A 25,748-nucleotide genomic window follows, 5' to 3' on the forward strand; every position below is an offset into this window, starting at 1 on the left:
GGTAGGTGTAAGCCGCAGCAGTGTGCGCTTGGTTTCTCATGGCAACGTACAAACATCGGGTGATAGCCACGCCCCCCCGGGGGTTGTCCGGCAGTCAATGCAGTCGCGCGTGTATGACGTCACCGGACCCTGGACGGGATGCGTGGCCGGTGCTGGGTGCACGCAAATTGTAAGTCTTGTCTTTGTACTATAAATATGTGTATGTTTGCAATAGTTTCTCAGGTCTTGATAAAAGGGGTAGCTCCCTGAAACGTTGGCCGTGGAAACTGTTTCTTGGTCGTTATTGCTGTGATATTATCAGTCTTTGAGTGACATCCGTTTTTTTGGGCTTACATATTGTTTACATTGGATGCGCACCAGAGCCAGCTGCAACTCACATTTAGAGTGCCGGACACCTTGGACACTTACTTATATATAGATAGATAGATAGATAGATAGATATCTATATATATATATATATATATATATATATATATATATATATATATATATACATACATATACATACACACACTTAATTGGTGGTAGCGGCACTCCGGTCCAATGTAGGGTGAGTCTTAAAGCCTAGCTTGTTGCTTATTTCAAGTACTGCCACATCCACATTCCTATATATACCGAGTATATATAGATATCTATCTATCTATCTATCTATATATATATATATATATAAAGACCAAAAAGACACACTCTCCAGACTGTTTGATGCAAAATAAAAAGCTGTGTATTTGTATTCACATAAACATCAAATGTAAAAAGAAGGTACTCAACGTTAGCGTTTCAGTCCATAAAGGACCTTCCTCAGGAGTTAGACAACAAGGGCATCCATTTGGGGTGAAGCACAGCGTGGACCACACAGCAGGTTCCTACAGCCACGCTGTGCTTCACCCCAAATGGATGCCCTTGTTGTCTAACTCCTGAGGAAGGTCCTTTATGGACTGAAACGCTAACGTTGAGTACCTTCTTTTTACATTTGATGTTTATGTGAATACAAATACACAGCTTTTTATTTTGCATCAAACAGTCTGGAGAGTGTGTCTTTTTGGTCTTTATATACATGGACTTTGTTTCTTGTAAGGAAAGTTCTGGACGTCACCCCAACGGTTGAATATTTTTTGTATGGAGTGCGATCTTATTGCATATATATATATATATATATATATATATATCCACACAATAAAGATGGCACTCACCAGGGCTTGATAGCTCATATCAGACTTGCTACTTTAATTCATCAGCAAAGTATACACAAATACATACATGTCAGGTCAATGTTTCGGCCATGTAACGTGGCCTTACTCATGACCACATCAAGAGACAGACAAACAGATCCCTACTGATAGGACCACCTCTTATACCCGTTACCGGCAACACCCACTTATATAGTATAAGAGGTGGTCCTATGAGTAGGGATCTGTTTGTCTGTCTCTTGATGTGGTCATGAGTAAGGCCACGTTACGTGGCCAAAACGTTGACGTACATGTATGTATTTGTGCAGGCACTAATGCAGACACACAGTTGTTCTAGATTCTCTAGAACAACTGACTTCACCTCCCACCTCCCTCCCAAATTGCCTTTGCATCTCCCCCAAATCGCTAAGCCCTATAACAGTGGCATCCCATGCACCCTATATATAGTTAGACCATGTCTGTCTATGTGCCCTCCCATCCATCTGTCTTTGACACCTCCCATCTGTCCTTCTAAACCCCTTCCCATCCATCGTTCTGTGCCACCTCCTGTCTGTCCATCTATGCCCCATCCTGCCAGTATTATGCCCCCTCCTGTCACTATGCCCTCTGCCCCCTCATGTCCGCCCACCTGTCTGTTTATGCCTCCATATGGTTCTTTGTCTGTCCACCCATTCTCCCTACCATCTGTCCGTCTATACCCCTAAATGGTGCTCTATCCATCCGTTCATCTGTCTATGCCTCTTCCTGTCCATCTATGACCGCTCTTGTCTATCTGCCAATCTATGCCCTCTCCTGTCCATCCATCTACACTCTCATGTGGTGCTTTGTCTGTTTATGTCCCCTCCCATCCATACATCTATCCGTCTATGCCTCCATATGCTCTGTCTGTCCATCAATGCCACCAACATCCATCTATCTATGCCCCTATATTGCTCTGTCCATCTGCCTCTCCCGCCTCCAAGGCTAGTCTATGGCCCCCGTCCATCCATCTATGCCTTCACTCCTGTCCTGTGTTCAATTAGGGTCTCTTAACCTCGTTACTTCTCGCTCTCTCTTTTCCCTCTCCCTAACACTCTCTCTTGCTGCTCTTTTCTCACTTTCCCTGACATTGTCTCTCTCTTTCTCTCATTCCCTCTTTTTTTTCATGAAAGCCCTCTCCCTTTCTTTCCCTCTCTAGCTCACTCCCCTCTCTCTCTCTCTCTTTCTCTCTCTCTCTTTCCCTCCTCGTGACACACTATTATTCTCTCACTCCCCTCTCTCTCTCTCTTCTGCCCCTAAGGGTAATTTTCGTGACAGAAGCATGGGGTTCGGGGCTTTCAAGATTTTGCTATGGGATGCACAAATTTCTAGCTATACCACTGCACACATACCACTGACGCTAAGCCAACACTACTGCATACCTCCCAACATCACCCTCTCCAGGAGGGACGCAATGCTCTGTTCCTGGACTTCTCTGGAATGATTCAGTAAGGCTCACTAAGTAGATAGAATGTGCTGCTTAACGAGCCCTCTAACGCTGCCTACCAGGTGAGAGAATACCCACCCCCTGCTAAAACGCAAAGCGGAGCGGAGACCGCCAGTGTTAAATTCGGGATACTTAGGGGGTTATTTTGGTTCAATCTTTCTGAAAAATTCCTTCTTAGATGGACAAAACCATGTGCACTGCAGGGGAGCAGATGTAAAATGTGCAAAGAGAATTAGATTTGGGTGACTTATTTTGTTTCTGTGCAGGGAAAATACGGACTGCTTTATTTTTACACTGCAATATAGATCTCAGTTTGAAGTAAAACCCCACCCAAATCTAACTCTCTCTGCACAAGTAACATCTGCTCCCCCTGCAGTGCACATGGGGCCTTATTTTGGTTCATTCTTTCTGACAAAATCCTTCTTAGATGGACAAAACCATGTGCACTGCAGGTGGGGCAGATGTAACAAGTGCAGAGAGAATTAGATTTGGGTGAGTAATTTTGTTTCTGTGCAGGGAAAATACTGACTGCTTTATTTTTACACTGCACTATAGATCTCACTTTGAAGTAAAACCCCACCCAAATCTAATTCTCTCTGCACAAGTAACACCTGCCCCACCTGCAGTGCACATGGTTTTGCCCATCTAAGAAGGATTTTGTCAGAAAGAATGAACCAAAATAACCCCCTTAGTCCTCCTTGTTTTAAAGAGTATGGCAACTTTGTAATGGCTATCCAGAGGCTATCTGTCTATTTACTAACCAGAGACTGGGGACAGAAATATTATTAACCCCTGATGAGCTACCTACTAACCTTCTAAAACCACGGAAGCCAAGTGCCGGTATATAACAAAGCACAATAATTAGGATCTACTAACCACTGGAACTTTAGAAACCACTGGCCGGTGAGCATAATTCTATCTGTATTTTATTGATTATATATTGTATTCTTTATTCTTTTTGTTGTCTATTTTTATCAATTATAGTTTTTAATTTATATACTGTCGCAATTGGCTATTAATTATTCTATTCTACATAATTGAACACACAGTTTCGAGCGCTGTCTAATATCCATTTCTTCTGTTTTTGACCCTTGGGGATTGAGTATCCCCACCAGACAGGTGCTAAAACAGGGTATATTCCCCTAGCACTTAACAAATTCTCATTTCTTGTTTTTCTTTTAAACAATACAGCATCATATTATGTAGAATTAATTAAATTGCACTTTGAAGATTGGTGAGTGACCACATTTCTCTGGATTTAGATAGATATTCCATTAGACCAGTGGTCATGGAACTCGGTCCTCATTACCCCACACAGTGCATGTTTTGCTGGTAACCCAGCAGGTGCACAGGTGTACTAATTACTCACACACACATTTTATAAGGTGCGCAGGTGGAGTTAATTATTTCACTTGTGATTCTGTGAGGAGGCCTGCACAACAAGCACTGCGTGGGATAATGAGGACCGAGTTCCCTGACCACTGCATTAGACGCTTGCCTGTCAAGAAAAGGTTACATGATATGCAAACACTACTAGAAACATCTGTTTGAGTTACAATTTTGTTTATGTGTAATACCACTCTGCACCACACGGTGGCGATGACATGTTAATGATACACCAGTACGGAGACTGGAAGAAGCGCCGTAACTTGTGCGTCAGTAACCTACGACAAAACGTCGCCGACGACGTTCATCTTATGTTATCTCGTCCTCCCGGTCGCCAGGGGCCGTTGTTGCCTGCACTCCTCCGTCCGGTCGGTGAAGCCAGGGTGCCCGTGTTACATCCGGTTCCCCAGTTCACGTCTGTTTAGGACTTGTGTGTGGGGCGACGTCACTCCGGGCCAGTTGTAAGCCGTTCGCGAAGATCTGGTGCGGGCGGCCGAGGCTGGAGGCATCAGGAAGAAGTGAGCGGGACATGTAGGGGCGGCCCCATGTGGTGAGGGGAAGTTATCACCTGCAGAGGTGCGTCACCCCCCACCTGCTGCTCCCGCACCCACCCTGCGCACCGAGGGTAGGGGCCCCCCTACGGCAAGCCCATGTGTTCCTCATCCCCAGCCTCCAGTATCTGACCAGCACCGCTTCCCCCATGAGGGCACAGCCCACATCCTCTCACTGTGCCCGCCTGTGGACAGCAGTGGAGTAACCCGGTGTATCCCTGTGCTCCATGAGCTCTGCTCACTGCATAGCTCTGCCTGTACCTGCTCCCCATTAATAGTTGCTGTGGCGGCAGGAAGGGGTGTGTTACAGACTCTGAGCAGAGAGAGTCCCGCTGGGACCCCGGGCAGCATGGAAGGACTGTCACTGAGTGATGCTGAGCAGAGATACTACTCAGACCTGTTTGCCTACTGTGACACTGACAGCACCAAGAAGGTGGCATCCAATGGGCGAGTGCTGGAGCTTTTCCGGGCGGCTCAGCTCCCCAGTGAGGTGTCCCTACAGGTAATGTCTGCTGATCTCTGTGGTGCTCTGTGCTGTTGAATGAAGCAGATCTTGCTCTTGGTGTTGCATTCACCAAATAACGTGTCTCCCAGACAGGAATACTGTATGGGCAGTGAGGGAAATCCTTACAATCTGGCTTCCTCCCCCTGTACAGCAAGAGCCAAGCCCCTGTATAACCGTTTTCAAATGCTTAAATTCAGGATGTGTGTGTTTCTAGTGCAAATCGAAATGCACGTCGGTATTAGCAGACAATTTTTGGAGAAAGTTCCAGCGGAACTGAGCAGAAAGCCAAATGCTGGTTACCTTTATTTCTTGTGTAATTCTGTAGTAATCCTCTACCTAACCCTTTTTATTAAATATTGTCAGAGTAGTTTCAGGATAGAACATTTTGTTAATTTTCTATCTTTCTCAACTAATTTATATCTGATACATGTTCTGTTAATGTGTTGTTCAGATTAGTGTTTTGAGAGAAGTTGTTCTATACTGCTTAGGAAATAGTGATGATGTTGGTAGCATTGGTTGTTCTCTCTGCTGGTTAATAATACCTGAAACAGTCCAGCACTGAAGTATAGCAATCGTAAAAACTTTATGGGGCAATTCCAATATGCTATGAACTTACTGCAGAGCCTAAACTCAACACTGGTACAAGAGATTGTCATTGTTCATCCATTTGAAATGCTTTTGCTAATGGAGGGAAAATATTTTGATTTGTTTTTGTTTTTTTTAGTAATCAATGTTAATTGTCTTTTAAACTATCGGTGTTCAATTAATGATAAGAATATTATGGCCATTCTTTCAACAGTCTGCATATAAAGTATTAAGTAAATGATCACATAAAGGGAGATACTCATCTGATTCAGCATGTACTGCCCACCTGCAGTATTCAGTTGTTTCTGCTGATGGGTGCCCTAACATTTCAGTTCATTACCTTTGGAGTTGGCAAGCCGAAATGCGCAAAAGATCACCTGAATTTGGGCTTTTTGCATTACGCCCCTTAGTTTGGTCGTGTGTGTATATATATATATATATACACTAAAAGATAAGATGAGAGCGCTCCATTGTGCAATATCACAAAAAGCTTTTATTTTAAGAACAAAGTTTTTCTTCGGTAAAAACAGGTACAGGTTGAGTATCCCGTATCCAAAATGCTCGGGACCAGGAGAATTTTGGATAACGGATTATTCCGTATTTCGGAATATTTTAATATTTCAATGATGTATTTTGAAGTATCTTGCATTTATGCTGTATAAACACATAATATACACACAAATATATTTTATTACCACATAAAATACACACAAACATATTTTAATTGTTCAAAAAACAAGGTTTCAAAACGTGAAACAAAATGTGTGTACTATCTCAGCACTGAATTTGAATGCCAAGCAATCATTGTCTTGCACATATATAGTGCCAGTTACATATCATGTCCCCAGTGATGCTGTTACATATGTCCCCAGTGAGTTTTTAGCAAAAAAAAAATTTTTTTTCACTTTCTGGAATGTCCGTATTTCGGAATAATTCGGATAACGGATATTCGGATACGGGATACTCGACCTGTATATAGTAACGTACCACAATGAGCGGTATAACCACCGCAAGATATTCGCATGAAACGTGTCTCAAAACACGTGTTGTAGGAGAGGTTACACTCAGGGTTCTCTGCGTCCCAAACACGTCTGGAGGATAGACTGCAATGCCAGGCCACGCCCCAACGCGTTTCGTAATCACGTACTTCGCTGCTGGATAGGGCGGCTCCCTGGGGTGGATTGCACATACCAGACAGCGCCTTGCTCTGTGTGCCAGCATTAGGCCTCCGATGTCAGGCTGCGTCCTGGCAGGCCCCCGCTCTGACCGTCTCTTGCATATCATGTAAGGGCTGTTCGCTGCATCTTCTGGATCCATGTGTATGCGGTACTGTCATGGTGGCTGGAGATGGAAGTCATGGCTCCGGGTATGGGTGGAAGTCAGCGCTGATGGCGGAAGTGACACGGTGGTGTCTAACGCTCCCGTCTGCGCATGTGCAGCCTTTTGGGGGCTATTTAAGTAGTGCTGAAAGTATCCTGTACTTGGAATTATGCACTTCCTTCTATATTATGGATCCTACTCCCCCTAAGCCTTTAAGTGCCATGCAGAGTTAAGTCCTCATAGAGGCACTTCTATTTGTTTTCTGCTGGATAGTTTAGTGATACTGTAGGTCTTTTTGTCTATCTTTAGTGTGTCTAAAGCTCCTGGAAAGAAGACTGCAAAAATTAGGCATGTTTCTAAAAACTGTGACCAGATTTTCTCAGCTGAGAAAGGGTGTAATATCTGCAAACAATGTAGTGAGTCTGAGGCACAGCCAGTCAATTTACAACAACTCATGGAATGGATGAAAAAATCCTTTGTAACTAAATATGAATTAAGAGACATTTAGTGGTTGAAAAGAGCTAGATCCCAGACAAGCTTAGACCTGGAATATGACTCAATCACTTATATTGGATGTTGATGACTCAGGGGAGTCTGAGTTGGAATCGGGTGAAATCTCTGAAAACGACAGGTCATTTAACCTGGAGATTGAGGATAGTCTTCTAAAACACATATTTAAGACAATGGATTATAAAGAGAAGGAAACTGTGGAAGATCACGATTCTCTATTTAAGGATAAAGTTGTTAGAGCCAGAACCTTTCCTGTTCAGAAAGTCCTTAAAGATGTAATAACTACCCAGTGGAAAACTGTTGATAAAAAGTTTAGTAACTTTAAGAGATTTGAACGGATATATCTGATTAAAGATGAGCTGTTTAAGAAATGGACATCTGTGCCTAAAGTTGATGCAGCTGTTTCAGAGGTAGTGTCTAAAACCACTATTCTACTAGAGCAGGCATGTCCAAAGTCCGGCCCGGGGGCCAATTGCGGCCCATGCCATCATTTCAAGTGGCCTGCAGCCTCCAGCCAGAAGCGGGCGGAGCATCAGATGCAGGTTGCACAGCAAAGAACACTAAAGGTGGGGTCCTGGCGAGCGTGCCTTTACCTTGCTGTCTGCAGCAGTGAGGAGGTGCCGGCCGCCACAGTGAGATGTGTTTGACGGCTTTCGGGTGAGTGTGCGTCCAATCCCTGGCATTCAGAGAAGGGGGGGGGGGGGCAAGCTACAGGACAGAGTGAATGGGTGCAAAGTGGGGAACATACAGTGAATGGGGGGCAGGCTGGGGAATATAATGTGAAGGGGGCAGAGTGGAGGACATACAGTACAGCGAATGGGGGCAGGCAGGGGGACATAAAGTGAATGGGAGCAGAGTGGGGGACCATTCTGATGTGATTAAGGATTCAAAGAATGTCAGGCTGAATGGTCGGCCCCCACACATTTTCACCTTACCAAATCTGGCTCTCGTCGCAAAAAGTTTGGACACCCCTGTACTAGAGGATGGTGCTAATTTAACAGATGGTATGGATAGGAAAATAGAGAGTGCTCTGAAAAGATTGCATAATACCTCAGCAGTTTCACTTAAAGCAATTGCAAAAGCAAGTCGCAATGGTATCAACTTCCACATCTCTTAGATTGTGGGGTTTGTCTATTTCCACTGATTTTGAAGAGAAAATTTCAAGGCAATTTCTTCAGAAAAGTTTAAACACTATGGTAAAGGCTATAAAGTTTTTTTTTGAAGCCTCACTGGATGTCAAATATGCTGCCAAATTGATGGCTGCAGGGGTCACAGCTAGGCGTGCGATTTGGCTTTGCAGTTGGTCTGAAGAGGTTAATTCTAAAAACTGATTGCTGTAATTACCCTATAAGGGTTCTCTGCTTTTTGGGAATAAACTTGATTCACTAATACAGAGAATGTAGTGTGGCAAGTCTGCAAGATTGACTGCTATATTTTGGCCTCCAGTCCTGAGGCAATCTCCTAAACCATATTTTAGAGAAGCTGTAAGCTACAGTCCTGGAAGGCAATATAATAGATCTGCCACAGGTTCACAGAGACAGTCCTTTCACCAGCCTGTCAGAAAAGGTCATAGAAGATTCTACAACCACAGTCTGAAAGTCCCTCCAGTAGGGGGGGGGGGGGGGGGGGGAGACTACAGAAGTTTGTGGAACAAGGGCAAGACTCTATTCAGGACAGGTGGACCCTGTCGGTTTTGAAAGGGGGTTACCATATAGAATTTGAGAAATTTCTCCTAAAGTAAAGATTTCTGAAGTCAAGAGATCCAGAGGTGCCAGACGAATTTCAGGCCTTACATCTGATAATTTAGGATCTCATAATAACAAAGGCCTGTTCCCCTCAAGGAGAGAAGGAGGGGCTTCTACTCCAAGATGTTCCTGGTCCAAAAGTATTCGGGGGCTTTCTGTGCAGTTTTGGATCTAAGGAATCTGAACAGAAATACAAAAGTAAAGAAATTTCATATGGAAACCCTAAAATCGATATTGGGAATAAGTAGACTTGAAAGACGCATACTTCCATGTACCTATTTGCACAGAAGATTCCTTCTTCAAGTTATTTGCCTCCTGTTGGCCTCTCCGAGGGTCTTCACAAAGGTCCTAGTAATCTAATCGCTCACCTAAGACCTCGAGGGTATAGCAATATGGTCCAACCGAGACTATTTTATAATTGCTGCAAGACATAAGTGGTGGATCCGGCAATAGGGAAAAACGTTTTAATTTTACAAGCACATGGATGGTTACAACTGAGAAAAGAGCCGGTTAAACCCTGTCAAAAATTCCTGTTCCCGGGTGAGATGGCGTATGAGAATCCTCCAAAGAGAAGTCCTGCACTTTATAAAGAAGGACATAAGCTTAGATTACAATGTACAACTAAGTCAAAAGGCTAGAGACTCCCTAAGCTGGTAAGGATGCAACTAGAAGACCGAAACACCTCTCTTTCTTAACCTCTCTAAACATTATTAACGGCAAGCTCCATGGTTTAAAGAGCTCATCTGCTGGGAGAAAAGCAAATGTCTTCCAACCAGAGAGATGTGAACAGTATCGAAAGCAATATGTCCTTTTCAGGACAGTATTATGAATACTCACCTGAGGGTACAGACAACACGAATGTGGTAGCTTATATAAATCGTCATGGTGGAACCAAGAGTCCTTGTGGTAGGTGGTCTCCGGTATCCTGTCTTGGGTAGAGCCAAGTCTGCTTTCTTTGTCGGCACTACACATTCCAAGCGAAGACAATATAGTGGCAGATTTCCTCAGCAGACAACAGGTACTGCCTGGGGAATGGGAGCTGTACCAACAGATATTCACAGAAATAGCAACAATATTCAGTGTGCCACAAATAGACCTACTGGAAACTGATCAGAACAAGAAGGTTCATCGGTTTTATTCAAGGTGTCAATGTCCTATGTCAGAGGGAGTGGATGTTTTCTCCCTGAAATGGGACTTCAGCATCGGTTACGTGTTTCACCACTTCCCGATTGATCTCCCGCATCTAGAGGAAAATCAAAGAGTGTCAGGCCACGGTGATTGTCATTCTCCCCTTCTGGCCCAGAAGAAATTTGTTCCCGATGGTTCTCAGAATGACGATACAAGGTCCATGGCGTTTATCAGTAATGCCCGATCTTCTTCAACAAGGGCTCACGTACGCATCAGGATATCAGAAATTAAGAAACGTGGAAATTGAGCGGTCAATTCTAGAGAGGAAAGGAGTATGACCAAGTAGCTCAGTTACTCATAAAGGCAAGAAAGAAGGTGTCTTCAGAGATTTACTATAGGAACTGGACACAATGTATATCAAGGGCGGTGTCTTACCCTGAAGATGTCAGGTTCAGAATTCCTTGCATTTTACAATTCCTTTATGAAGGCTTTGAAATGGGTCTGGTGGCCTCAAAGTCCAAATTTCTGCATTATCCGTTCTTGTAGACCAGGGGTAGCTAACTCCAGTCCTCGAGAGCTACCAACAGTTAACGTTTTCCAGGTCTCACAGAATCATAAATAAAACAATTAGCTCCACCTGTGGATCACTTATAATGTGTCAATCAGTAATGAGTGCACCTGTGCCCCAGCTAGGTAATCTAGGTAATTTCACCCCTCTTGGCATCGAGCAACCCCCCTGGCAACAAGCAGTTTCACCCCCCATGGCAACGAGCAACCCCCCTGGCAACAAGCAAGCATTTTTAATGACATCCACAAGAAAAAGCAGGGCTGACCCAGGTTCGGTGTAAATGGTGCAGACCCAGGTCGAAGTGCTGTGTAAATGGGGTATAAAGCAGGGTCAGATCCTGGAAACTGCAGTGTTCAAAGACCAGGGTCCGACCAGGGATTTTGGTGTAAAAGTGGTATTACACAGCACTTCGACCAGGGTCGGACCTGGGTCTGCCCCATTGACACTGAACCTGGGTCAGCCCTTGAGTATCCCTTATCCAAAATGCTCGGGACCAGGAGAATTTTGGATAACGGATTATTCCATATTTTAATATTTCAATAATGTATCTTGCATTTCTGTTGTGCAAACACATCAAACGCATGAAATACACACATATATTGTATTTGTTCAAAAAACAAGATTTCAAACATGAAACAAAATTTGTGTACTATCTCAGATACTGAATTTAAATGGCAAGCAATCATTTTCTTGCACATATATAGTGGCAGTTACATATCATGTTCTCGGTTGTGCTTTTACACCCAAAAATTCACTTTCTGTAATGTTTGGTTTTCGGAATAATTAGGATAATTAGTGTTCACTCTAGGACGCAGGGCGCCCGCGGGAGCAGACCGGGCCACAGCCGGGGGTGGTCTGGGGCCGCCGGCGTCATCAAAGGGGCGTGCCCGGGCCGCCGGCGTCGTGAAAGGGGGTGGGACCGGCCCCTCCGAAGCCACTATGCTGCCGGGGAAGCGCCGGCCATCGCCGTCTACGGCGACACGGGGCGCTGCGAGAGGGGCAGGGCGCATTTTGCCCTTTAAAAATCTGGCAGGGCGCAGCGCCCCGCCCCGCTAACACAGCCTAGCGTGAACACTAGATAATGTATATTCCAACCTCAACCTGTGTGTGTGATATATATATATATATATATATATATATATATATATATATATATATATATATATATATATATAATGTCCAGGTGATGATCGGCACTCAAGGGGAGGATGAGAGTAGATGGCCTGGGTGCCTTCTTAAGTCATAACCGGAGTTAATGCTGAATATAGCTGGATGTAGCAAGCGGGACTCACAGGACTTGTCAAGTAAAACAGATGACACAGACACCTAGTCTGGTAGCAACGTTTCGATCTTTACTGATCGTTGTCAAGCTCAAAGCAAACAATGTACAATAACATATATAAATACCTTTTCACCACACCAAGTGAACGGGTGTCAGCTTCCCACGGCGATTCAGGATCAGGTGACGTCACCATCCGGCGACGCGCACCCGCCGGTGCGTCCGGAGCCGTTACGTGGGTTGCTAGGCGACCCTATACACAAAAACAGAGAAGTGTCAAACAGCATGTGTAAAACATAACACAGAATACAATCAAGCATGTGTAAAACATAACACAGAATACAATCAAATACGAGGATAACATGTAACATGTCCTAACATAATGCACAATGAATAAATGCTATATAGAGAAAGCGTGTAGGACAGAGGCACATGGGCAGAGAGGTCGCAGGAAGGGTTTAATAGAAACAAGTTCTCACAGGAATGGGAGCTATTTATTAGTAAGGATAAAGAGTACCCCGACCTGTACATCTGAAACAAGGCTTCAGAGGAAGCATGACATACTGATACTCTCATTGAGTCCAGCAGGGGTGACGGTGTTCAGCTTGTGGATCCACCGGGATTCAATCTGCAGTAATTTCCTGTCCCGATTACCCCCTCTTAAGTTTTTGGGGACCTGATCTATTATGGTATACCGAAGGGTAGCAAGACCATGTTTGAATTCCCTAAAGTGTCTTGCAACGGGTTGTTCAATGGGTCCAATTTTGCCCTCTAAGGATAATCGGATGCTGGAACGATGTCCAGCCATCCGTTCCTTAAATTGTCTAGTGGTTTTTCCTACATAGAGGAATCCACATGGACAGCGAATAATATATACAACATGAGTGGAACTGCATGATAATACATGTCGGATGGGAATTCTGGCGTTGGTATGAGGATGGGCATTCTGGCGTTGGTATGAGGATGGGCAAATGATGGACCTGTTTCCATGAAACTACAAGTGGTGCAACCGATGCATTTATAGCATCCAGGTTTACGGGTGAGGAAATTTTGTGGAGGGGTACAAGATTGGTTGGTAACATCGTTATGGATGAGCCAGTCTTTCAAGTTTCGTGGCCTTTTGTAGCTGGGAAGAATAACATGTTGGGAAAACATGTTGAGATCCGGATCTGCCGGTATCATGGGCCACAGACTCTTTGCAATCCTACTCACTGCATTACTGGCGGTGTTATGCTGCTGGACAAAAGTAATTTTTTTGTTTAGCGGAGTGCGGTTTTTCGCAATAAGAGTTTGCTGCCGCGGTATTGCAAGGGCTTTCTCTTTGGCTTTGAGTAAAGCCTGCCATGAGTAGCCTCTGCACAGAAAACTCTTCATCATGGTATCTATTTCTTTCTTTGATTCCTCAGGGTTATCGCAGATGCGGTGCACCCTAAGAAACTGAGAAAAAGGCAGACCTTGTTTGGTAGATTCAGGGTGAGCACTACTGGCATGGAGCATAGTATTGCGATCCGATGACTTTTTATATAAGCCAGTGGTGATTTTGTTACCTATGACAGTGAGTTGTACGTCTAAGAAGTGAACCGATTGTTCGCTAATTTCGTACGTAAATTTGATGGAAGGATGGGCAGCATTGGCTTCAGCCATAAGTTGAATGAACTGATTTTTCGACCCAGTCCATACCACAAGCAGGTCATCTATGTATCTAACAAATAGGTGGATACATTTAGATACAATGGGGTTATTGAAAAACATCTTATTCTCAACGTTGAACATGAAGCAATTAGCAAACGCAGGAGCTACGCAAGATCCCATTGCGCAGCCCCTGCGTTGGACATACCATTTACCGTCAAACATAAAGTAGTTCTTCTCCAAGGTTAATGTCAAAAGTTGAAGAAAAAATTCAATGTGAGGTCCTTCATAGGAAGTACTATTGGATAGCAACAAACGTGCAGCCTCAATCCCTTCCTGATGGGGAATGTTAGTATAAAGGCTTACTATATCCATGGTACATAAGAAGAAATGATCAGGCAAATCTGTCAGGGACTGTAGTTTCAAAAGTAGTGCGGTAGTGTCCTTCAGGTAAGTCGGTTGAGATTGGATGCTGGATTGGAAGAAAAAGTCTAAATATTTGGCAATTTTGTAATAAATGGAGTCTCTCGCCGCTATAATAGGGCGTCCGGGTGGATTAGCCATGTCTTTATGTAACTTTGGTAATGAATATAGCAAAGGAGCTATGGGATATTCTTCGAAAAGAGCTTTGGCTGTATTCGGATCAATATGACCGGACAGGGTTGCTTGATATATATATATATATATATATATATATATATATATATATATATATATATATATATATATATATATATATATATATATATATATATATTGTGTGTGTGTTCCCACTAGGCTGTTTTAGCGGGGCTCTGCGTCCCTTTAAAACAGCCTGGTGCCTGCCCGACTGCTTGCATGGGGCAGCCCAGCGCCGCCTTAGACGGCAATGCCTGGCACTTCCCCGGCATCACGGCACCTTCCCCCTGTAATGACGGCATCTTCGGCGGGGCCAGGCCCGTCCACTTTAGTGACGGTCGTGGCTGGGCCCGCCCACTTTAGTGACGTCTGCGGCCCGGGACCGGCGCCCTGCCCGACAAAATTCCTAGAGTGAAAAAAAAAATATATATATATATTCATTCACTCACTCACTCTTTGGGGGGGAAATTGTCCCTCTGTCAGGCTGCTGAGTGGGGAGATGGAGGGGATGCTGGCCGTGGCTGCTGTCGCCAGCACCGCCTTCGTATCCCCCCTCAGCAGCCTGACAGCTTCTCCCCCCCTCTCAGCAGCAGTAGACACCCCCTAATCCTGCAGCAGAGGGGACAGCGCTCAACCCGCAGCGGGACCATTTACACCAGTCTCTTCACGGGTCCTGGCCGTGTTCTTCTGCTAATGGATTTGCCAGGGACTTATAGTATAATCCCTGGTGCCAGCACAAGAGAAACTACATACGCTATGAGTGCCGCAAAAATATGTCTGCCGCTATTCACTGGACCCATTTATTTTCACACTAAAAAAAGCAAGGGTTTTTCATGTGAGCTAATAGGATCAGAGTGGTAAAAAAAGAAAAAAAATTGTGGCTGCAGCACTGTCGCAGGAAATTAGGTTTTTATTTTTATATAGTGGATTTAGAAATATAACTATTTAACCATAGAACTATCCTTTCACTTGAACAGTATATGTTTTAACTTGTGTGGGTTTGTGATTTATGCTCCACTCTGTCCTTTAATTGGTGCACTTGGCAGATATAATACCCAGCAGGTTTTTTTTATGCAAGAAGGAAATTTCAAAGGTGTCACTTAGCTTGCGCTGATTCAAAATGTCAATCCGAAGGTATATGGGTCCCCGGGATGGGAATGAATATCAATACAAATAAAATTCATCACATCAAAATATGGCAGTGGATTGGATAGCTTTGCACAAAAATTACCAGAGAGGGTGTGAACTGGTATAGCAACACAGTTCATATAGAGCATAAGAATTTGCAGAATACCCTGGGTGATAGCTGCTCCTCCTTGCTTCTGATGTATAAAGTGCCCGTGCTCTGTGCAAAATTAGCTGACTCTGCCGTCCGTCCACCGCTTCACCAACCTAGGTTTTTTTTATTTTTAAGTGCTGGAACTTGGTTCACAGATTTTATTTAGAAGAGGTGTGCCTTACCATTTTACACACAGACCAACGTAATATATAGTATGTGTGCACTTGCTTAAATATAGAACATAAATTATATATGTGCTAACTTTGGACCCATAAAGTTGTACAGTAATACATAGGGAGGGCCAGTCCCATTCCTAATTAGGTGCACCTCCCTATAGCAATTTGTGATGTGTCACTCCTTTTATAATCAGTGCTGCTCCCAATTGTAATATGTGAGGGTTTTAAGTCAAGAAAGAGAAAATGCAATTTTTGTAGTTTTGAAGTGATCATTGAACCTGATTTGTATGTCTACATCTCTTCTTTTAAGTGTTGTAGGGCCTCAGAAGTTCAGTTTGTTTTATGTATTGTAATATGCTTGTTTAGAATGCGCATTTATAAGATGTGGTTTTGTTGAATTTTTATTTTCTTTAAAACCACTATTTAATGAAGCGCTTCATTATGCCCCAAACACATTAGGAAATTATATTGGCAGTGGTCACTTTGCAGACGACAGTGCAAAAATATAATTTAATGATCTTGTTCAGTGATATCTCCAGGTCTCCTGTGGTGCATGCAGTTGCTGACGATCTTGTCAGATTGAGCTGCATGCATAGATGATGGGGGAGGGGAAGCAGTGTTATTACCAATGTGTGGAAGCACGCATAATACCCCTTTTACACATACAAGCACCTGGCTTGTGACCCATTTTACACCAGAATCCCCACAGCAAGCCGGGTTAAATGAGTGTTCGACCCTGCTCGCTACCCGGGTGCAAATGGGAGCGTGTACACTGCCTGCAATCCTAGGTTTTTGTGATGGAAAAGAGTAGTACAGGTTGAGTATCCCTTATCCAAAATGCTCGGGACCAGGAGAATTTTGGATAATGGATTATTCCGTATATTGGATATTTTAATATTTCAATGATGTATCTTGAGGTATCTTGCATTTATGTTGTACATATACATCAAACACATGAAATAAACACAAATATATTTTATTTGTGCATAAAACATGGTTTCAAAACATGAAACAAAGTTTGTGTACTATCTCAGGCACTGAATTTAAATGCCAAGCAATAATTGTCTTGCACATATATAGTGCCAGTTACATATCATTCCCTCAGTAGTGCTGCTACAGATGTCCCCAGTAAGTTTTTAGCAAAAAAAAAAAAATTTTGTTCACTTTCTGGAATGTATGGTTTTCGGAATAATTCGGATACGGGATACTCAACCTGTAACAATATTCAGCATACTACAAGTTTATAAACCATATTGCTCAGAGAGGCTTTAGTTATGAAGATTGTGTGTATAATCCCTAATAAATACAGTATATTTTGTACTAAAGGAATGCAACGGTTGCACACAGATAAAGTTAAAGGCTCTGTTTTGAATCTTTTTGGTCATGTCTATTTGTTGTCCATAGTTACAGCAGTGTCAAAATATCTTAAATAGTGTTTGTGAGAGATTGTTTGTACAGGTTGAGAAACTCTTATCCGAAACGCTCTGGGCCACGAGGGATTATTGCGAATTTCTGAATGTCTTTTTTTTTTTTTTTCATACTCACCTGGCCCCCTGCCAGTGCCTTTATTAGTCCCTCCAACATCCACGGTGTTCCCTAGCATACACTGCGGCCTTGGGATTCCTCTTCCGCTGCATCCCCCTGTCTTAAGGATGCATTGTGTGGGTGCGCCAATGACATCACTGGTGTGCCCGCGCAACGCATTTTTGGGACTAGGGATGCCGCTGAAGCGGAGTCCGATGGACACCGGTGGGCGAGGTAAGTATAATAAAAGGTGGAGGGGGTGGACAAAATAAAAATATTCTGAAAACCTACGGTTTTCATATGTGATATCAAACCTGTACCACCAAATTTTAAAAAAATAGCAAGCTAAGATGATACAATTTATAATTAGGCAATATAATTTCATTGGCGGGGGTCCCTGCCGCGAATAGGAAATAGCGGAGCCGTTCATTATATCCGCATATTTAATTAGCAGTGCATTAGATATGTGCATATCTAATGAGCCGCTAATTAAATATGCGCACCTTTTAATGAACGGCTCCGCTATTTCCCATTCGCGGCAGGGAGCCCCGCCGATAAAATGACAATCTCCTAATGGACCTTCCTCCGCGTCCTCCTCCTGAGCACTGACGCGCTGCCCGGATCCCCAGTGCCCCCGCTTTCTGTGCACCAGCCTCCTCCTGCATGATGCTTTCAGCAATCAGTCTGGGACCTGCCAACTATGCCCCCTGCCTACCATGCTGCCCGGATGCAAGGTACCAGGGGAGGGGGGGGGGAGCAAGCTACCAGGGAGGGGGTACCAGGACGGGGGGGGGGGGGGGGAGTGAGGGTACCAGCTGGCAGGTACAGGGGAGGGGGGGCAGGACAGGTACCAGAGGACACGAGGGGTTTAAACGGTATTACTGCAATGTGAATGGTACTTAAACGGTAATCTACTGCAATGTGAAAGCTAATACCGTTTTAAATACTGGTTATTTAAACTGCTTGGCAGTTGGCAAACAGCATTAGTTTCAAACCTGTTTGTTAATTACACATTAGTAAATGGACCTGGTATTTACCTTGCTACCTTAGCCGTTTCTTCTGTATCACTCATGGTAGTCTATTGCCCTTTTCAGACCGCACTTAAAAACCAGTGTTTTGCCGATTTTTAACTGTTTTAAAACGGTAATCTGTGCGGTCTGAAAGGTGCCACCGTTTAAAAAAAGCAGTTTAAAAAAAAAAAAAGCAGTTTTTTTTAAAAACGGTTAAAATGGAGGGTCCTACCCGTTTCGGACCCGGTATTTTGGCATCAAAATCGGGTCTGAAAGGGTATTTAGGACCCAGCCAACGAGCGGACTCAGCGCAGTTAATATTTAATGATTGCTCATTAAATATTCACTGCGCTTAACCCCCTGCCGTGCAGCCGGTACCTCCTGCATTGAGGATCCCAGCAGTATGTACGGATGCGCTTATAAAAAAAAAAAAAAGTGACTTTCGGAAAATGGCTGCCCCCATACGAAAGACAGTTTTTTTTTTAACAGGTTTTCCTATGGGGCAGCCATTTTCCGAAAGACACTTTTTCTTATAAGCGCATCCGTACATACTGCCTCAACGCAGGAAATACCAGCTGCACGGGGAGGGTTCTTAAAGACCGGGGGCGCTGAAGACCGCACCGGCTTTGACCCTGTATTTGGAAAATTTCTGAAAACGGGTCTCCCAATGTAAAAAAAAAACGCACTTAAACAGTAATATACCGTTTAAGAGATGCGGTGTGAAGGGGTTTTACCTGGCAGTCCCGTTTTTGGAAACGTTTTAAAATACAGGGTCAAAGCTAGTTATGCGGTCTGAAAGCAGCATATCCTAGCTGTCTGTGCAGTGGAAACCTGCAGAGCACAACCTGACTTCTTGGCTGTGTGCTGTGATGTAATTTTAAATCACCAATTTGTTTTATTATATAAATGTTATTGCGCATGGATAGTCCTAGTGGTTTAGCTGTGCCTTGTTTGGGAAGCTTTGTGAGTTCTGATGTCTACTTCCTTCTACAGCCATATGCAGGCTGATGGCATTGCTCCATTTTCTTAAGCATGATTTTCCATGTGATACACTTGCTGCGGTCGAGATTAGTGCTTCTGGCTTCACTTCTATTTATGCTGTCATTAAGAACAAAAACTATTGTATTATGGATCTGTAGTTACTAGCATGGGATAGCAGAGTTGATTTAACCCTTTGAGTGCCAAGTGAATTTGTCAAAATAGTTGTAAAAAATTTTTTCATCTTTTTGGAGGCTAGAAAATAAAGGCCTTCACCATTATTGGCACCTTTATATACATGATCATAGTTCTTCTGTCCTGAGTACCACTCTCCTATGGAATTAATTAGGTGATGAGATTACAATTTACCTAAAAATGGCTCACATTTATCACTGACATAAAGGATAACTGAATATTAGTAGATTATCAACCTAGGATAAACTAATAGTAAAAACCAATTCTATTACTTTGGCTTTGAACATCTATTGTGGAGAAATCCATTTAAACTCCATTAAAAGTTAAACACCATTGAATCCTTAAAGATTCATACTAAAAGTATCGAAACCCAGATGAAGTCTCTAAAGCAGGCATTCCCAACCACGGTCCTCAAGGCATACCAACAGTGCAGGTTTTAGTGATATCCAGGCTTCAGCACAGATGGTTTAATCAGAATCACTCAGGTACTAATTAAGTCACCTGTGCTCAAGCCTAGATATCTACAAAACCTGCACTGTTGGTGTGCCTTGAGGACCGTGGTTGGGAATGCCTGATCTAAAGAGACGAAACGCGTCGGGTATTTGGTATGATCCCTAATCCCAAGAAAATACTTCCATTTCAAGAAAACTTGTTTTTTTTTATGTGTTTTATATTTAACCCCTTCCTGACAGAGCTAGTTTTTGCGTTCCTGACAGAGCCATTTTTTTCAAATCTGACATGTCTCACTTAAGTGGGGATAACTTTTTTTTGCTTTTACTTATCCCAGTGATTTTGAGATTGTTTTCTCGTGACACATTGTACTTCAAGTTAGTGGTAAATTTTCGTCGATACAGTCTGTGTTTTTTTGTGAAAAATACCAAAATGTCGGAAAAAAATGGAAAATTTTGCGATTTGCAAAATGTTAAATTTTCTGCTTGTGAGACAAATAATCTTACCACTCAAAATAGTGAATAACTAACATAGACCATATGTCTACTTTATGTTGACATCATTATTTCAACTTCCTTTTAATTTTTTGGGACACTAGGAGGCTTACAATATGAATAGCAAATTCTCAAATTTTCAAGAAAATTTCAAACAATGATTTTTTTAGGGACCAGTTCAGTTCTGATGTGACTTTGAGGGACTTGTATGTGAGACACCCCCATAAATGATGCCATTTCAAAAACTGCACCCCTCACAGTATTCAAAACAGCATTTTGGAAGTTTGTTAACCCTTTAGGTGTTTCACAGGAATTAAAACAAAGTGTAGGTGAAATTTCAAAATTTCTTTTTTTTTGCAGAGTTTCAATTTTAATACATTTTTCTAACGAATACAGTAGATTTTACTAGAGAAATGTGACTAAAAATTGATTCCCCCAATTCTTTTGTTTTCATAAATATCCTATATGTGGCCCTAGTGTGCACGGTGACCAAACCACAGGCTTCATAATAGAAGGAGCACCTACTTGATTTTGGAGCCTCCTTTTTATGAGATTATTTTTTAGGCACCATGTAGGTTTCTAGGCACCATAAGATGCTAAAAGTTAGGAACCCCCCCACAAGTGACCCCATTTTGCAAACTACACCCCTCAGGGAATTCATCTAGGGGTATAGTGTACATTTCAAACCCCCAGGGGTTTCACCAATTTTGATACAACTGGGATGTGAAAATGAAAAAAATTAATTTTTCATTTTCACAGCTCAGTTGTATCAAAATTGGTTAAACCTCTGGGGGTTTGAAATGTACACTATACCCCCTGATGAATTCCCTGAAGGGTGTAGTTTGCAAAATGGGGTCACTTGTGGGGGGGTTCCACTGTATAGGTGCTTCAGGGGTCATTCAACCAGAATCTGTGCTGCAAAATCCAAAAATCACTCCTTCCCTTCTGAGTCCTGCCATGCACCCAACTGGTATTTTTTGGTCACATGTGAGGCATTGCCGTACTCGGGAGAAATTGGGGCACAGATTTTGGGGTGCTTTTTCTCCTTCATTCCTTGTGAAAATGAAAAATTTTGAGCCAGATCTGCATTTTTGTGTAAAAAATGTAATTTTTCATTTGCACAGCCCAGTTGTATCAAAATTGGTGAAACCCCTGGGGGTTTGAAATGTACACTATACCCCTAGATAAATTCCCTGAGGGGTGTAGTTTGCAAAATGGGGTGACTTGTGGGGGGGTTCCACTGTATTGGTGCTTCGGGGGTCTTGCTAATGCGACATAGCACCCACCAAAATTCCACCAGAATCTGAGCTGCAAAATACAAAAATCACTCCTTCCCTTCTGAGTCCTGCCATGCACCCAAATGGTATTTTTTGGTCACATGTGAGGCATTGCCGTACTCGGGAGAAATTGGGGCACAGATTTTGGGGTGCTTTGTCTCCTTCATTCCTTGTGAAAATGAAAAATTTTGAGCCAGAACTGCATTTTTGTGTAAAAAAATGTAATTTTTCATTTTCACAGCCCAGTTGTACCACAATTGGTGAAACCCCTGGGGGTTTTAAATGTACGCTATACCCCTAGATGAATTCCCTGAGGGGTGTAGTTTGCAAAATGGGGTCACTTGTGGGGGGGTTCCACTGTATTGGTGCTTCGGGGGTCTTGCTAAAGCGACATAGCACCCACCAAAATTCCACCAGAATCTGAGCTGCAAAATCCAAATATCACTCCTTCCCTTCTGAGTCCTGCCATTTTTTGGTCACACATGAAGCATTGCCGTACTCGGGAGAAATTGGGGCACAGATTTTGGGGTGCTTTTTCTCCTTCGTACCTTATGAAAATCAAAAATTTGGAGCCAGAACTGCATTTTTGTGTAAAAAAATGTAATTTTTCATTTTCACTGCCCAGTTGTATCAAAGTTGGTGAAACCCCTGGGGGTTTGAAATGTACACTATACCCCCTGATGAATTCCCTGAAGGGTGTAGTTTGCAAAATGGGGTCCCTTGTGGGGGGGTTCCACTGTATAGGTGCTTCAGGGGTCATTCAACCAGAATCTGTGCTGCAAAATCCAAAAATCACTCCTTCCCTTCTGAGTCCTGCCATGCACCCAACTGGTATTTTTTGGTCACATGTGAGGCATTGCCGTACTCGGGAGAAATTGGGGCACAGATTTTGGGGTGCTTTGTCTCCTTCATTCCTTGTGAAAATGAAAAATTTTGAGCCAGATCTGCATTTTTGTGTAAAAAAATTTAATTTTTTACACAAAAATGCAGTTCTGGCTCAAAATTTTTAATTTTCACAAGGAATGAAGGAGACAAAGCACCCCAAAATCTGTGCCCCAATTTCTCCCGGGTACGGCAATGCCTCACATGTGACCAAAAAATACCAGTTGGGTGCATGGCAGGACTCAGAAGGGAAGGAGTGATTTTTGGTGGTGGAATGAATGGCGGGTGCTATGTCGCATTAGCAAGACCCCCGAAGCACCAATACAGTGGAACCCCCCCACAAGTGACCCCATTTTGGTCACCAGCTTTGGGAGGGGGGCTGGCGCTGCGGCTGGCGGGGGGGTGGGAGGGGTGCTGGCGCTGCGGCAGCCGGGTGGGTGGGAGGGAGGGGGGCTGCCGGGTGGGAGGGGGGGGGGGGCTGGCGATCGTTGGTGATCGGTGCGGTATACGCACACACACACACACACACACACACACACACACACACACACACACACACACACATATACATATATATATATATATATATATATGTATATATGTGTGTGTATATATATATATATATATATATATGTATATATATACATATATATACACACACATATATATATATATATGTGTGTGTGTATGTATATATATATATATATATATATATATATATATATATATATATATATACACATTTGCCCATTATTTTTTATTTTATTTTATTTTTCACTTTTCCAGCAGCAGCATGATGATGCTGCTGCTGCTGCTGCTGCTGCGGGGGGGGAGGGGGGAGGAGGGGAGCGCAGCGTGCGCTCCGGACGTAGCGGTGGAGCCGCTGGAGCTGCTGCTGCTGCCGGGTGAGTGCCCGGCGGGTGGGAGGGGGGTGCTGCCGCTCGGTGGTGATCGGTGCTGCACCGATCACCACCGTTTTCTGTGTTACCGAGCGGCTTAGCCGCCGGTAACACAGGAAACGCTGTGATTGACTGTTCAGATTTGAACAGCCAATCACAGCGATCGCCGACCGGGGGGGGCACCCCTGCCCCCCCTGGGCGGCGAGGGGGGATGTCTGCTGTCAGGGACAGCAGACATCTCTTAACTGTCACCGCGTCTATAGACGCAGTGACAGTTAGAAACCATGACGTACATTTATGCCATGTGTCGGGAAGTACTTCCCGACCATGACGTAAATGTACGTCAAATGTCGGGAAGGGGTTAAGAAGTAGTCTTGGTTGGTTTTAATTGTATAATAAGTAGGAAAGACAGAAACTATTTCATTACGACTCATTAACCATTTATGATGGCTGTATAACACTATTGGGTTTTACATTGGATTGTGTGGATCCCACTAGAAGGGGATCTAGTGTTGTTAGTGGCCTTTACCATCTAGCGCAAAATTCTAGTGATATTGTCTGTATACAATATACTTTTTTATTTTTTTTTACAGATTTATTTTGAATTTATGTAACAAATGTGAGCAATGCTGACACTTTTGTGGATATTTAGGCAATCAAGGGGTTAAAAAAACAATTTGGAGAACATGCTGATTGCTGCAGTATATGGCTGCTCTCTGTTTATGCTGTAGCCTAGTTCTGTAAAGTGATACTTCAGCTATCTATCTTTTTTTAGACTGCTAATTATACTGCTATTTTACATAAAATATAGAGTAGATGTCTGACTACAAGATAACCTATATATTCTGAGTGTGATTTTTTTTTTTTTTTTTCAAAAACTGTCAAAACATTAGTGATGTCCTGTATGCATGTAGAATTAAGAGGCTGTTGAATACATTATATGGTAGACTGGTTTAAAGGAGCAGTGCAGGGAATCAGTGTAAGGAACACTGGCCCTGACAGATTGCTTAGTGGCACATTGCTATGCAGCACAATCTAAGCGTCTCTTAGAACGCACATCGCCCCATTAGACAAGATGGGAGGAACAGCTGAGAGATTTGTGTGGAAGTTTTCCCCTTCAGATCGGTTGTTGCTCAATATTCCATTTTTTTATAGTATAATTCTAGACATATTGGGGCAGATGTATTAAGCCTGGTAAAAAGAGAAAGTGTATGGTAATAGTGCACCAGCCAATCTGCATTGTTTTAAAAATGTTTAGTTGATTGGCTGGTGTGTTATCACTACTACTTTATCACTTTACCAGTCTTAATACATAAGCCTCATAAGGCTTTATTCACCCTTCTTTAAGTTCTTCTGCTATTTTGATTATTAAAATAAAAAGTATACAGCTTTGGGTATTTATGTAGTATCTGGGCTTCCGATTTTGTGATTGTATGCCTTACCTTAAGGCATACAATCAGATGCGATGCAATTTTGCATAGGATTCAATGTTAAGAAGGTCCTGTTCATTTCCCCACTATCCAAGTGGGCATAGAGTTGATTTTATATAGCGTGGCGAGCGCAGCGAGCCACCGAGCCCGAAGCGTGGCGAGCGAACGCATATTTCTTAAAAAGTATTCTGTGTCCCCTCGCGGGGCTCGCTACGCTCGCCACGCTTGGGGCTCGGTGGCTCGCTACGCTCGCCACAGGTTTATATCCAACTCCATGCCCACTTGGATAGTGGGGAAAGGAAAAGGACCCCTTTTTCCCATTGAATTCTATGTTAAAATGGACTCAGACCATTTTAACATTGAATCCTATGGAAAAATCTTGACCATCGCATACGATTTGGTCGCATGCGATGCGATGCAATCCAATTTCTAAATCGGACGCCCAGATACTACATAAGTACCCAGCTTTGTAATCTGCATAATGTGTTTAAATGGGTGACTAGGTAAAGAAAACTATGCCAGAGTAGTAATGTCATACTTATCTGGTCTCATCTTAAGCAGGTACTTTTGAGAATTGTGCAATAAGTTTCAGGGTGCACAAAAAATATTTACAAAGCACCATTTTCACCAGAGTAGTTTTAAGCAAGTTATATGCACTCAAACTATTTGGTGAAGCCG

General features: G+C 43.1%; 1 protein-coding gene across 4 annotated transcripts in view; it reads left to right on the top strand.

Annotated features, from left to right (window-relative positions):
* The first annotated feature begins 4,310 nt into the window (after positions 1-4,310).
* The window catches only part of REPS1 (RALBP1 associated Eps domain containing 1), an 80,585-nt gene continuing 59,147 nt past the window's right edge, over positions 4,311-25,748 (top strand). For 3 of the 4 annotated variants that reach the window (XM_083176584.1, XM_083176585.1, XM_083176587.1), the window contains exon 1: positions 4,311-5,091. In XM_083176584.1, the coding sequence (XP_083032710.1) occupies positions 4,939-5,091 (153 nt within the window). In that variant the 5' untranslated portion in view covers positions 4,311-4,938. The remainder of the gene's footprint in view (positions 5,092-25,748) is intronic. The other variant, XM_083176586.1, reaches the window with a different exon arrangement.

The sequence above is a fragment of the Crinia signifera genome, chromosome 3 (assembly GCF_055691185.1).
Source record: "Crinia signifera chromosome 3, ASM5569118v1, whole genome shotgun sequence".
Classification (NCBI taxonomy): Eukaryota; Metazoa; Chordata; class Amphibia; order Anura; family Myobatrachidae; genus Crinia; species Crinia signifera.